This window comes from Rhinolophus ferrumequinum, chromosome 3 (assembly GCF_004115265.2).
Source record: "Rhinolophus ferrumequinum isolate MPI-CBG mRhiFer1 chromosome 3, mRhiFer1_v1.p, whole genome shotgun sequence".
Lineage (NCBI taxonomy): Eukaryota > Metazoa > Chordata > Mammalia > Chiroptera > Rhinolophidae > Rhinolophus > Rhinolophus ferrumequinum.
In genome coordinates, this window is record NC_046286.1 from 34,665,226 (window position 1) to 34,680,324 (window position 15,099).

General features: G+C 36.9%; 1 protein-coding gene and 1 pseudogene across 1 annotated transcript; one reads left to right on the forward strand and one right to left on the reverse strand.

The window, feature by feature from the left end:
* Positions 1-14: 14 nt before the first annotated feature.
* LOC117020646 (60S ribosomal protein L12-like) lies at positions 15-1,585 on the reverse strand (annotated as a pseudogene).
* Positions 1,586-1,720: 135 nt separating this feature from the next.
* Positions 1,721-15,099, forward strand: DDX43 (DEAD-box helicase 43). Its single transcript, XM_033103169.1, has 16 exons — positions 1,721-2,002; positions 4,305-4,360; positions 5,022-5,148; positions 6,001-6,129; positions 7,258-7,339; positions 8,319-8,475; positions 8,724-8,842; positions 9,308-9,418; positions 9,766-9,907; positions 10,373-10,473; positions 11,431-11,518; positions 12,559-12,686; positions 12,889-12,998; positions 13,508-13,646; positions 14,267-14,354; positions 14,953-15,099. Exons 1-16 carry the CDS (start codon positions 1,753-1,755, stop codon positions 15,067-15,069), a joined length of 1,944 nt encoding a protein of 647 aa, XP_032959060.1. The 5' UTR covers positions 1,721-1,752; the 3' UTR covers positions 15,070-15,099.

Here is a 15,099-nt window from a genome sequence, read left to right on the forward strand (position 1 = left end):
GTCCTTTGTAGTTCTTAACTAGCTGGGCATTCCACTGCACCACTGTTGATGTCATCTGTCATGTCATGTCATGAGGGTGGTGGTCATCAATATTGGAACCCACAGACTGGGCAGTCCCCAAGATCTCTTTAATGGTTCCAGAGAGTTCTTGGGCTAAAGACCAGTGCTGCGACTGTTGGGCAATGTTAACAATGTCATCAAAAGTGATATTTCCACTGTGTTTAATGTCTTTTTGCTTCTTTCTGTGTCTTGGTGGTTCTTTGAGGGCTTTGATGATCAGGGCAGAGGCAGAAGGTACTACCTCAATCTGGGCTGTCTGTTCCTAATGGTCAGTTTTACTGTGATCCTCACACCTTTCCAATCACCAGTTGCTTTGACAATCTCATCATCAACCCTTTTTGGAGACACACCAGGGGGACCGATCTTAGGGGCCAGGGAAGATGTGGCACCTCAGATACATGACTTTGATCTTGTTGGTGGTTGAACTTTGGGGGCATGGAGTAGGTGGCTGGTGTCGAATGAACCCAGATTCAGGAGGATGGAAAAAAGTTGCAGCTTCGCTTCCTCTGAGCGGAAAGCCGAAAAGAGGGAAAACTTCTTAACTCATGCTATGAGGCCAGCGTCACCCTTGTACCAAACCAGATGAAAACACCGCAAGAAAACCAAACTATTTCTCATGAATACAAATACAAAAATCCTAAAAAAAATAGCATATCTAATCCAACAAAATTTCTTTCTCAAGATCATTAATATTATCCATTTTAGATTAAAGATTAGAGAATTGAACTAAATACATAACACATTTTTCTTTTTATATATTTCCTGGGTGCTCCAAAAGTACTGTAATCCTGTTTGTTCAGAGATGATCACATTAAGAGTTATAGTAATACGATGTGAGTTAATCCATTCAACCTGGGATGGACCAGATTCAATCCTGGGCACAGACCATAGTGCCTAACATTATAACAGATGTCTACTGTTATGGATGATTGACATGAGATTTGTTCAGACAATTTGAACATCGTAATCAAAGCAGGGGCTCTCCCAGCTGGCTTGACGGCCTGGAATATGTCCACTCACAGAACCAGGTTGCAATGATTGGGAGTGCTTCAGGCATTTATTCAGTTTATTTCATTAGCTCTAACACTACGCCAAACATTCAAGTCAAGCGTTGAGTGACGCCTTGAAGTTTTACCTCTCAGGCCAGAGATTTTTAAACTGTGGGTCATCAAATTTGTGGATTACGACCAACATTTAAAAAACTAATGTAAGATTAAATATACCCAAGTGCTACTCACATAGCAATGGCAAATGCTGTTTTGTCAACTTTTTGTTTCAAATGTTTTATGTATGTATCGGGTCACGTTGTAAAAGTGACTGATATTTGAGACTCACGGTTAAAAACGTTTCAGAGACACCGAGACGTGGAGTATCAGGGGTGGGAATTTGTAGGTCAAAGCACGAAGACCTCCAGGGAAGTCCCACGCCTAAGAAGGTACAGACGTCGGCGCATTGACTCGTTCCGGCGAGCTCGCATGGTTAAGAGAGAGGATTGGTCAAACTGTGAAGCCCCCGCCCACAACATCTCGTCCGCCAATGGCTGTGAGGCCATGGAGGGGCGGGGCGAGCCTCGAGCGGGCTCCTTAAGTAGCGGCTGTGTGATGCCCTGTATACTATCCCTGCGACGCACAGCCGGGTAGTGCACAGCCGGGTGGAACGACGTCCGACGCGCCGGATCTTCTTCACGGAACCATGTCTAGGAAAGAAGCAGGCGCCAACGCCTCTTCCTGGGTCGTTGCTTCCCGTCGAAGTTCGGCACTGTCCCAGGCTCCGGCAAGGAGGCCGGCGGAGGAGCCGAATCGAAGAGGTCGGGGAGGCCGTAGGGGCGGCAGAGGTGGCGGCTGGAGGGATCCCTCCGGCCCCCAGCAGCCTGTAGCCGATGGTCCCCGGGAACCGCCGCTCTGCTTTGGATTGAAGCAAGACTGGGTTGGCGTAGTGATTGGTGAGAGCAAGAGGATGGGTGCGCTGGGCAGGGCCAGGCGAGGAGAGTGGGTGGGGCCAGGGGCGGAGCCTGAGCAAGGGCCGCCGCCTCACCTCGCCTTCAATCAGCTGCTCCCTAGTGAGACTCAGGCCTCTCCCAGTGATATTTGAATACCCGCTGGTACTAGAATGGTGTCACGTAACGCACCTTTTGATTTTTATAGAGACGATATTTTGGGAGAGCAAATTCGTAGAAAACTTTGGGCTAAAAGATCAGGCCTTTGACAGATTGTCCCAAAATGAACAAAACGGGTGCTGAAATCAATCTGAACACCGTATAGTCATTAACCAAAGATAAGAAGGTGGATGATATTATTATAGGGTGCTCAAAGCATTAGCCATGTCTTGTACTTACGTAGTTTAACTTAAATGTGATTTATCTGCTGAAAAACAGGCTGTTGTTTTCTTAGTATATCTTGAGGCTTACAAATTCATTTTTGAAAAGCGTTTAGAAAGGATTAGATTTGCCCCATTTATTACCATTAAGTCAGGATAAATTCCAACATTTGCCCATTAGGTATGGCATCTAATATTTTATTTTACCCCCTTTTAAGTTGCTTTGAATAAATGAACAGATTTTGTAGACTTTTTTCTTTCTTTCTTTCTTTCTTTTTTTTTTTAAAGTTTTATAACAGCCTGTTTGAGCCCAGTTTACAACATAATGCTAGGGAGCAGGATTTCAAATACTCCAAAGAATAACAGCTTTGCAGCTTATGTAGGCTGCTATTACTTAGAGCACTACCAAGACTGATTTCTAGAACAGCCAGAGATTAATTGACCCCTCAAGATGGCTCAGTCTCAAAGATCTGAAGAGTGATGCTCCTTAAAAGCCACTAGGTTTGCAATCAAAAATCACTTAAGTGGTGTCTGGTTCGCTCAGTTGCTTAGAGTGTGTGGTGCTCATAACTCCAGGGTCACCGGTCTGAGTCCCTCATGGGCCAGTGAGCTGCGCCCTCCACAACTAGATTGAAAAAAAAAGACTTGGAGCTGATGGGTCCTGGAAAAACACACTGTTCCCCAATAAAATAAAATAAAAATCACTTAAGCACCTGTGAAGCACAAGCACTGTGCTAGAGAGCACTCACTGAAAAGAGTGTCCTGAAGCAGAAGTCACTTGGTGTTGGTTCTGGATCCAATTTTTAAAAATAGTGATAAATTCAACTTTACACATAATTTTAAGTGTACAGTTTACAGTACAGTATTAATTATAAGAATAATGTTGTATAGTAGCTGTCTAGAATGTTTTCATCTTGCATGACTGAACCTACTCATGAATATCTCTCCATTTCCTCCATTCCCATCCCTGGGAACCACCATTCTGATATGTTTCTCTAAATATGATTACATTAGATACCCCATAGAAGTAGAATCATGCATTATTTGTTTTTTCATGATTGCTTTATTTCACTTAGCATAATGTCCTTAAGATTCATCCATGTTGTCACAAATGGCAAGATTTCTTTTTTAAGGCTGAAAACTTCCAGTGTACATATATGCCCCATTTTCTTCATCCAATAATCTGTTGACATTTAGAATTGTTTCCACCTCTTAGCTATTGTGAATAATGTTGAAGTGAACATAGGAGTGCAGATACCATTTTGAGATCCTGACTTCCATTATTTTGCATAAATATCCAGAAGTGGGATTGCTGGATCATACGGTAGTTCTATTTTCAATTTTTTGAGGAACCTCTGTACTATTTTCCATAGTGGCTGTACCAATTTACATTCCCATCAACAGCGCACAAGGGTTCCCTTTTCTCCATGTCCTCCTGAACACTTGTTATCTCTTCTTTTTGATGATGGCCATTGTAACATGTATGAGGTGATTTCTCATTGTGGTTTTGGTTTGCATTTTCCTAATGATTTCAGCATCTTACCATATATACTTTTTGGACATTTGTATGTCTTCTGTAGAGAAATGTCTGTTGAAGAACTTTGACCATTTTTTTTAATTGGAATTTTTTGTTGTTGAGTTGTACTGTGCAAGGTTTCCAATTTCTCCACATTCTTGCCAACACTTTGGATCTAATTAGTTTGCTTGGGCTGCTGACAAATCCTTAGTATCGACCGCCAGAAGAGGATCCTCCTACTACCCACTAAAATTTGGAATAAAAAACTCTTGCTTCCCTTTTTCCAAACTGAAAGTGATTATTGGACCCTAGGAGCTTTTGTTTGGATGATTTGGGAAAGAACTAGAGAAGGTTCTTTGAGAAAAGTAGGTAAACCCCCCCTTTAAAAAAAATTCTTTATTTTTAAAAACAGGTCGTGGTGGATCAAAAATAAGAGACATCCAGAGTACAACAAATACCAAAATAGAGGTAAGTGATCTGTGTTCTTAAATCCTTAAAGAGTATATAGTTCATTCCTAACTCTAGTTTCTGCTCAGTTCTGATAAGTTAGATGAGTTGCCAAAGCTCTTCATACTGCCATTCTTTTCAAGAACTCACCTAACCTATCGTGCATTCCAGGTCTAGGTTTTTTGACTCATAGAGGTAAAAATTTTTAGAGATAATCTGAAGAATGAGGTCCCTGGGGACTATTTATCATGCCCTTCCTGACCCCCACTCCTCAAACCTTGAACTGTTTCTGTTCCCAATCTCAGTTAGCAGCCATATCATTCACCAAGTTCCCAAGCCAGAAATTCTCCATATCCCAAAACCAGTCCATGATTGAGTCCTTTCATATGTCCTGTATTTCTCAAGGGAAATCACATCATTTGGTGGCATTTCCCCCTAAGTGAACCGTACTGCTTCCAGTGTATGTCCTCTGACCATTCTCCACTGTGTCCAGAGCAGTCTTTCTAAAATACAAGTTATGGCTGTTCATGACCTTTTCCTGTATAAAAGCCTTTTATCTCAGACACTGATTGATAGCAATCCTATGTTTACTTTATACTTTTGTACTACTTGAAGTTGAATGATTGTTGGAGGCAGTAAAGGTGAGGGGACTTCAGTCACCTATTTTTCCCCTTGTATCTAGATAATAAAAGGGTGTCCTGAAGCAGAAGTCAAAATTTTTGGCAGCAAGACAATGCAGACAAAAGCAAAAGCAGTGATAGATAATCTTATTAAGAAACAAGAAAATTACAACTCACAACACAGAGTTGGTAAGTAAGTTTTGCCCATTAGAGCCCTGTAAAATTTTTTAAAAATTCATTCATTGTTATAAGCCATATTGTAGCTGATATTCTTACTGATAACAAAGCTTTAGGTTGTCATCATTAAATCTAGTCTGTTATAGGACTTTTTTCTGTGGAATCCCAGGATACTTTTTCTTCAAATGAAAACACTTAATCTCTGTGATTAAGCCTAGCAGTTTTACTTGTAGCAACTGATGAGTGAAAAAACAAAATAACCTTTTCAGTATACTTCTCTTAATGATAGAGCAAGGATTAGTCCTGCTGTCCTGTCTCTATGGTCTCTTCCCTGGAACATAACTGACTTTGAAAATTGCCTAATTATTTGGTATTTATAAAATCTCAGATCTACTTGGACTAGAGAAAAAGCCATTATCGAACCACTTCCAGAAGCAACAAGGAATTAAATGAATAAAGTCTTGGGTTCAAATGGCAGCATTGGCTCTTAGTGTTTCTTGGGAAGAAACCTCTAAGAAGCCTGTAAGACTCCATTTCTTCATCTGTTAACCTGGAGTAACATCTGCCTCACAGGATTATTGTAAAGATTAAGTGATATGTGTGATTTATTAGTAGACACTGGGCTCTCATGCTATTTAACTGTTCTTCTCCAGTAAGTTAAAAATGTGTCCATTTCATAAACCTGAAGTATATAACTGATGCCAGAAACCATGACCAGAATTGTCATGGTAATGTAACAGTAAAACTCTAAATATTGCAAATATTATTGTCTGGTTGTTAAAACACAACATAGTCAAATGGCTTTGGGGATTTTGTATTGGTAGGATTTATTTTGAAACTAATTTGGTAAAAATATTTTAACAGATTTTGTTACATTCCAACCTTCTGTTGGAAGAGATGTAAGGACAGACGGCAGTGTTACAGATCAGCCATTGATTGATTGGGATCAAATTCGAGAAGATGCTTTGAAATGGGAGGAAAAAAAGTGGGCAGGTTAGTGCTGCAGTCTAACATTTACATGTGGTGTTGATGTTTCTCCTAATTGAGGTTTTTATCCTCTGTAAAATGTGTTACTTTCAGTAATAAGCTCTGTATGAAAAATGACAGTAAAATTTGCAATGCTGCAATTAGTCCCTAGGACATGATACTTTCTGTTATGATTTATGCTATAAAATATTAAACTTATTTACACCTTATTTGAGGTTGGAAAAGTTTAACAAAATAGAAAGAAAATTGGGCCCAAGGGGAATATGAAGGGAATTAACTTTCTGACCATAAGTTGTTAACATTGTTGCTGTGATTGAGCAAAAGTTGATCTTGGAGTATCCTGGCAAAATAAAAAGAGAACAACATTTAATAGAGCATACTGTTCTTGAGAAGACACAGGTTTTTAGAATTTGTTTAATTTTAAATGAAATTCTCACTTGGAATAATATATGGAGTATAATGTTCCACATTATAGTTACCAAATTCCAGAGTAAATTTGACTATCAGAATGAGGCAGCAAAACAACATTGTTCAAAATAAAAAAGTGAATGCACTAATATGCGGCAATTATTAATGATGATTAATACTGCTATGGTGGTCAGCCTGTCTGCACGTTGTTTTTTTCATTGCCACCTCAACAGTATATGTGTTGGGGAGATTTGGGATGGGAGACGAGAGAAAGGATTTAAGTTTGGAGGACGTCTGATAGGCATTTAAGAAAGAAGACAAACTAGCTTCTGAGATTAGAGTAAGGATACATATTTTATTTCTAAACAGTAATGAGATGGACCTTCGAAGAAAAGATAAAATCAGTTTACTATGTTTGAGAGAAGACGTATCAATTGTGATGGTTCTTGTAAAGCATAGTTTCTTGTATTTTATAGTTAATTAATTTTATACTTAAAGATCTCTTTCTTGGGTGAAAAAACATAACTGAAACACAAACCATAATGGGAGATCTCCTAGAGTCTGGCATAAGCCTGGCTGGCAAAGTGTAGAGCAACTGTGTAAAAGTGTATGTGTCCAAGGAGAACTTGATATACATTTTAATTTGATTTCTGTTAATTGAATAAGTGTTAGTGAAGTGTAAGTTCTCATTATTTATCGGAGTTTGAATTTTCACGTTTGTCCCAGATTTACCTCCTATTAGGAAAAACTTTTACATGGAGTCAGAAACAACAAGTTCAATGTCACAAGCACAAATAGACAATTGGAGGTGGGTAGTTTGATTACTTCTTTAAGTGAGTATTTGTGTAGTTATGTTCTTAAATTAACTCAATAGGCAAAGATTTGAGATGATTGCATTTGAAGTTTATATCTTTCATATTCAAATGAAAACTTGATTGCATCCTACATGGTATGTTTTAGAGCATTGCTATCCAATAAAACTTGCTGCAGAGATGGAAAATGGGCTATATTTGTGTGTCTGCTAGAGTAGTTGCTATCCATATATAGGTATTGAACACTTATAATATGGCTAGTATAATTGAGGAACTGAATTTTCAATTTAAAATTTTAAATTTAAAGACATGTGGTGAGTGCCTGCTGTATCGAACAGTTTTAGAGAATTATTTTTATACAGCTGTTGGAAATCATAAGGAATTGATCTGATATCTGAATAGTAGAATAATTTCTTACTCTTCAGTCCTTATTATCTGGAATTAAAAGGTCCTAATGGCAACATTTTTTTTTCTATTAATATCTGTTATAAAAGTAAGATAGTATGGTATAGCAGAAAGAACAGTTATTCTGGGATTGGAGTAGGGCTCAGACCTTGGACAAGTAACTAATGATCACCTGTCAAATGAGAATAATTCCCACTTCATAGGATTGCTGAGGATAACTTAAGAAAATATGTGTGGAACATTGTCGGCCCTCAAGTGTTTGCCAAATCTGATTTTGAATCATGAAGCATATAGTTTTTCAGGCTCTATTCTTAACCTTCCCGTGAAACTTTCCTTGGCCCATTCATACATACAATGTAATATTTTTTCTTTTCTCTGCAACTATTCTGATAAGAAAAAAATGGGCTTCTATTTCTTAGTAGTTACATTTTATTAAAACTTTACTAACAGTCTGGTTTTAATTAGTTGCAGTTGAATTTCTAGATATGACCTGAACTAATGCTGGAAGATTTCTTGCTTAGGGAGTAAAGTGACCAAAGCCACTAATATTTGTTCTATTTTTCCTTAAAGGAAGGAAAATTATAATATAACGTGTGATGACTTGAAAATTGGTGAGAAACGTCCTATCCCCAATCCTACTTGTAAATTTGAGGATGCCTTTCAATGTTATCCTGAAGTTATGGAAAACATTAAAAAGGCAGGTTTTCAAAAGCCAACACCAATTCAGGTATGCTGAAGAATTTTTTAATTCTAATATTTCACTGACCATTTTTGTCCCCCAAACAATATCTGATTATTAGAAGTTAAATCACCGGGAAGCAACTGTCTCTAATGAGTACTCCCCCAGCACCTCCTACAGCACCAGTACCTAGCACTCGGAGAATACTTGTGGAAAGAAGATAGGGGTTGGGAGCAAAGGGACACTTAACAAAAAGAAATGCACTTTTTATTTTACTATTTATCATTCTGTTTCAGTCACAGGCATGGCCAGTAGTTCTACAAGGAATAGATCTTATAGGAGTAGCCCAAACTGGAACAGGGAAGACATTGTCCTACTTAATGCCTGGATTTATTCACCTTGACTCTCAACCAGTGTAAGAATTTCTACAACTGGGTTCTCTTTGTAGGGGTTTAATCGATAGGGATACCAAAAAAAAAAAAAATGCAATAAAAGTTTCTTTCATATATTGCTTTGGTCAAAAGGTAATGCAGGGAAATGCACTTGTATTGTGCTCGTCGAAGTACAAAGTGACAAAACATTTTGGGAAGCAATAGGTGGTATCTACCAAAAGTCTTAATAGTGGACTGGAAAGGAATTTTTTACATTATGTCCAGTACAACTGTATGAGAGAATGGTTGACACAGGAAAGCATTGGCCATGTCAAATGAAAAGGCTTTATCTGGGCCCCTGGATTTTTTTGTGTGGCTATTTTTCTATATTTCTCCACTTTTAATGGTGAATGTATGTGACTTTGACAATCACTTCTACCAATTTTCAAACACCGAAGGAATGTACCATGTATCTGAGACAAGTACTTAAATCTGTTTTCTCTCCTAAGAGCCAGAGAGAAAAGGAATGGACCGGGCATGTTAGTCCTTACACCTACCCGAGAATTAGCTCTTCAAGTGCAAGCTGAATGTTCTAAGTATTCATATAAAGGTCTTAAAAAGTAAGTCATTTCTTTGGCCATCCCTGCACCAGCATCTTAATCATTTTTAGCTTTATACATTCTCCCATTCTTTTTCACACATTTCAAGAATCTGATTGGCTCAGCATGGATCAGGGGTGGGGTCAATAACGATGCAAATATGGCTCTTTCGGGGACACATCATTGTGGGTTGATGGCTGTGAATAGTTCTCAAAAAGGGGCATATATTACCAAAGGCATCAGATACTTTTTTTGATTTTATATACGTTTTATTTTGTCACATTATACCCAAAATGCTTCGGTTGGTTGGGATTTTGAGTTGTGATGGGATATTCGTTACCTGAACATTCACCTCTATTTTTTTAAAGTGTTTGTATATATGGTGGTGGAGATAGATATGGACAAATACAAGACCTGACAAAAGGTGTAGATATCATTATTGCAACTCCCGGAAGATTGAATGATCTGCAAATGAATAACTTTGTCAACCTGAAAAGCATAACCTACTTGGTAATCAAATGGAGTAGGGGTTTGGGATACTGGGAGGAAGAACCGAAACAGTGTTTTAGAATGGCTGTCCATTTTATAATGGTTTTTTTCCCTAGGAATATTTCCCATTCCCTCTCATGTGTTAAAGATTTTAAGACAATTGTATTTTAATGTTTTTTTATAAATGCTGGGAAATATAGATATGTACAAGAATATTAAAATCCACATAAGATATTTTAGACGTAATTTTTTTTCATTAAATAAATTTAGAATCTATTAGCCAGATTTAGAATCTATTTAAATTCTATTAAAAAAAATCAATTTATGTTACAGCTACAGACAGCTTTTTTTCTCCTAGAGAAATTAAAACAGTGGCTTAGATAATAGGGGAAATGAGAAAAAAATTACCTCTTAGTGTTATGAAGAGAGAGCATACATAGTAGCTACCTCTCGTATCTAATCTAGCCACAAACATTTTTAATGCAGGTATTAGATGAAGCTGACAAGATGCTGGATATGGGATTTGAACCCCAGATAACGAAGATTTTATTAGATGTGCGCCCAGACAGGCAGACTATTATGACAAGGTAGATATATGCCTAATTGCTAGTCTGCGGAATAGAATCTGTTCTTTTTGGTTGATTTTCCCACAGGATTTTTAGAGCATTACTTGAAAGTATTTCAAGATCCTTAGGTGAAAGATATCATGTCATCACTTACATAGCAATTCAACGTAACAGTGTAACAAGGACTATTGGATTTCCTAAGTTACAGATAGAGACTTCTATAAAAACATAGAGGGGACTCTTGGAGGGGAAACTGTTTCATAGTGGGGTCTCATATTTGAAGAAGTGATCACCTGTCTTTAGAGGTCAACATTTGATTACTGAATATGTTTTTGCCCAAGATAAAACTCAGGAAGTAATGATTGCTATTTAAATGCAGAGTGATCTGTGCTCTATTTTCTCCTTTGTATCATTAGCATAAAAAAGAATAGTACATAATTGAGGAAATATACAGAAATTCCTCACTGTTTTCTTATTAATCTTCTCATCAGTCACTACTATGAAAGTATAAAAGGTGGTTACTTACTTGAAGAAACATTTGAATTTACATATCCTTTCATCAGTACACTTTAAAATGTTTTTATTTGGCATAAGCACTTAGTTTTGCCTGCTGACATTATATGAAAAATACAAGGTTTTTGGTTTTTTTGTTTGTTTGTTTGTTTTTTTATAAAGACCAAGAGAAAACTAACACTTGAATTCATTTTGCTTTTTCAATGGTTGGAATTTAAAGTATAAGTCTCCTTTACCTTTGGTTTATAAACCTATTTATTAAACATATTTAAAGGTTTTATCCGGTAGCTTCACTATAGTTGAGCAAATTTTTGTGAAGTATACATTTTCTGTAAAATCTGTTTTATGGAAAAATACTAAATTTGTCTTTCATGGGCAAATTGTTTCATAGCATTCTTAGGGAAACTTAGTAATGTCTGACTTATAATAAATTTTTAATGTTTGTGTGTTGTGTTTTGTTTCCAGTGCAACATGGCCATATGCTGTCCGTCGACTTGCACAATCTTATTTGAAAGAGCCCATGATTGTTTATGTTGATACTTTGGATCTAGTTGTAAGCCTGTTTTTTTATTATTATTAAAAATATTTCTTATTAATTATAGAAACTTTAATACTTTTTGTTTTGGCATGTCTCCTCTGCCTTAATTTTAGAGCAAATACTAGATACATGATTTTATCTGTAACTCAGTATCTATGTCTAAAAGACTAGTTTAAACATCTATAGTACAATTATCTCACACCTGAAATTTTAATAATCCTTTAATACCATCAAATATCCGATCAGTGTTTTTATTTTCCTAATATTTCATATCTCATTTTAATTAACCCTGCTAGAATCAGGTTCTAAACAAGGTCTACATCTGTGCATATATTTAACTGGTGTTCTCTGTGAAGTTAGGATAGATCAGTAGGTGAAGACGTTGTTAGTAGTTATACAATTTATAATTAAAGATCTCCATTATATCTCTCTTCTGCTATGAATTTCTCTGGCCTTTCACTTAATAATTGTAATTTACCTTTCAATTAATCATTAATGAGAATTGACCATTTTTACTTACTCGCTAGTAATAATGGGTCATTGCCTAGGCTCATTTCATTAGGTTTCGTGAAGGGCAGGATAAATGCCTGGTTCTTTCCTTTCATTAAATGTTATTTAAATCTATTTTATCTCTGTGTCAAAAAGTGGTACCAATGATATTTTGAAATTTTGCATTAAATTGTCAAAATACTCATTGAATGGAAATTCTTGTGTATAAGGAAATCATCTTCTTTCATTGTAAGGGCTATACCCAAAATTCATGAATGTTTTTGTAAGCTTAGCCTCACCCCATGGTTATTTCTTTTCCTAAAATGATAACCAATTACTTTCAACATTCAAGAGTTTCCAACATCTCTTGAGTGAATAAATAATAAAAAGTGAAAAGCCAAGCTAAAAATCCTTGAGTAGAAACAGGTAATTTTGCAAGGATCTGCCTTTTTTCCTGTTAGCAGTTTATGAAAACATTAACCAATGATAGAAATAAGATGTATTTTGAGCCACAATATGGGATTTCCCCATCAATGCTGATGTACTATGATCTTTGAATCTTTTAGGCTGTAAGTACTGTGAAACAAAATATAATTGTCACTACAGAAGAAGAAAAACGATCTCATATCCAAACTTTCCTAGAGAGCATGTCTCCCAAAGACAAAGTTATAGTGTTTGTCAGCAGAAAAGCTGTGTAGGTATTTTTTTCTTTTACATCCTTAATCATCAGTCAAATTGATTTATTTAGCATTATTTCTATTTGTATACTAATTTCAAGTGGGGGTGTATATGTCTTACAGTATGTTATTTCAGACTTTTGCTAATAAAGGTAAAATAGTGAATTGATGGTGGTGTTAGAATAAGCACTTACAGTCACTGACTATCTTTCGTTTCAGTGCTGATCACTTATCAAGTGACCTGATTCTCCGACATATATCAGTAGAGTCTCTGCATGGTAACAGAGAACAGAGTGATCGAGAGAGAGCATTAGAAAACTTTAAAACAGGTACATTTACACAATTATTATTTGTTGCATTGTATACAACAAATGCATGTGGTTGGCTAAGTGATAGCTCCTTTTCATGGAACCCATTTCTAAGTTCTGTCCTCAGCTTACAGGTGCCAAAACTTTACTTGTTAGAGCTCTAAATATTAATCAGACTGTCAGAACTATCCAAACTCAAAGAGCTAATGTTTAGACCTGGATGTCAAGGTAATAATTTGCAATGGGAAATTATTTCTATTAATTTACCTGAAAGGCTTATATCTCTGTGACATAGCTCAGATGATTCAGGGACCATTTGCTGAACCGTGGTATCTATTGTGTTGTAACTTGCCCGCAGTTAAAAAGAAAGACTAACTATCCCTTTCCCATTTTCACTACCTTAAGTGTTTTAATATTATAGGCAATAATAGTTCACCTGACTAGATATTAGGGGAAAAATACACTTTCTGATCGGTCTGGGGTTGGTTTATGCCAGAAAGTGTCTATATTCTTTTGTCTTTACTCTTTAGGTAAAGTGAGAATACTGATTGCTACTGACTTAGCATCTCGAGGTCTCGATGTCCATGATGTCACACATGTCTATAATTATGATTTTCCCCGCAACATTGAAGAATATGTGCACAGAGTAGGGCGCACTGGAAGGGCAGGGTAAGTAAGCGTAGTCTGCCCATGAACGAAGTCAGCCCTGGCTCCTCATTACCTCCTCAGACGTTTTGACCTAGAAAATGGCTTTGTTCTCTTGCCTGTAAATTGAGCTGCCTTACAACATGATTTGCTACTTGATTCCTATCCAGTTGGCCTGTTCCAGGTTCAGCCAGACCTGTCTATGATCAACTGCATGTAACTTTCCGTCCACTCTTTGCTTTATACCTATAGTGTCACAAAACTGACTGACAACCAGTGGGTACTCCGTTGTCAAAGCTGGCGTGTGTAAGAGGACCTTTTCTCTCTTTGAGAGCACTCCTCACATAAACCCCTTCTAACGTGCTGTTTAAACAACTGCAGATTATTTAGATTCCAAATTGCTTTTTTAATTTTTTTTAATTTGTATTAGAATTTATTTAAGCCAAGCTGATGACAACTACTGGGAAGCAAGATCTCAGATGCTCTCCCAAATTGTTCTTGGAATGATGCTAAATCCTGATATACAATACATATTTGGTCTTATGAAAGAGTTGAGGTTTTACTGCTGCTGTTTTTATTTCAATTCGCTAACTGAATAAGATAAATTGTAAATCAAATTACCTGAGCTTTTTCCCCCATTAAAGGAGGACTGGAGTGTCCGTTACCCTGATCACTAGAAACGATTGGAGGGTTGCCAACGAATTAATTAACATTCTGGAAAGAGCAAATCAGGTGAGAACAAAACTCATTAGAATTCTACCTCATCTCACTTATCTAATGTTCAAATAATTTCATTTATTCTAAGTACTGGGGCTTACTACTTACCAGGAAAGACAGATATTTAAAAAGGAATTGAACATGAGGGCAGAGGTAAGCAACTATAATATCATATAATTGCGGAACCTAATCTCATGGGGGTGAGCATCGCTGAAAACCCTGCTGAGGAAGAAACAGTGGTTTGAGAGAATTGTAGAAAAACGGGATAAGTGTTCCAGCAGGGGCACATACTCAGGCCTGGAGATGAGAAGGAGCACAGAGTAGCACCAGGTGAGGCATGCAAAGGTCACTGGGAAGCAACTGGGGGCGATACAAGCAGTGGATTAGTATAATGATGGGTGTTTTTAAGATCAGTCTGATACCTTAGCTTGAAGATAAATTCAGAGTTTAATATGGAAGGAGACACATCTCATTCTGTTTGAAAGATATTATGTAATCCGTTATGGAGAAGATTCTCTGATTGAAATGATTTGGAGGCATTTTAGCAGATTGTAGAAAAGCTGTTATACCAAAAGAAAAATCTCAATACTAATAACACATTTAATGGTTTCAGAGCATCCCAGAGGAACTTGTGTTGATGGCTGAGAGATACAAGGCAAACAAACTGAAAAAAGAAATGGAAAAAAAGTTGGGAAGACCCCAAGGAAAACCCAAGAAGTTTTCTTATTAATGTCTTTGAAAAGTGGTACCAGCCTACTTA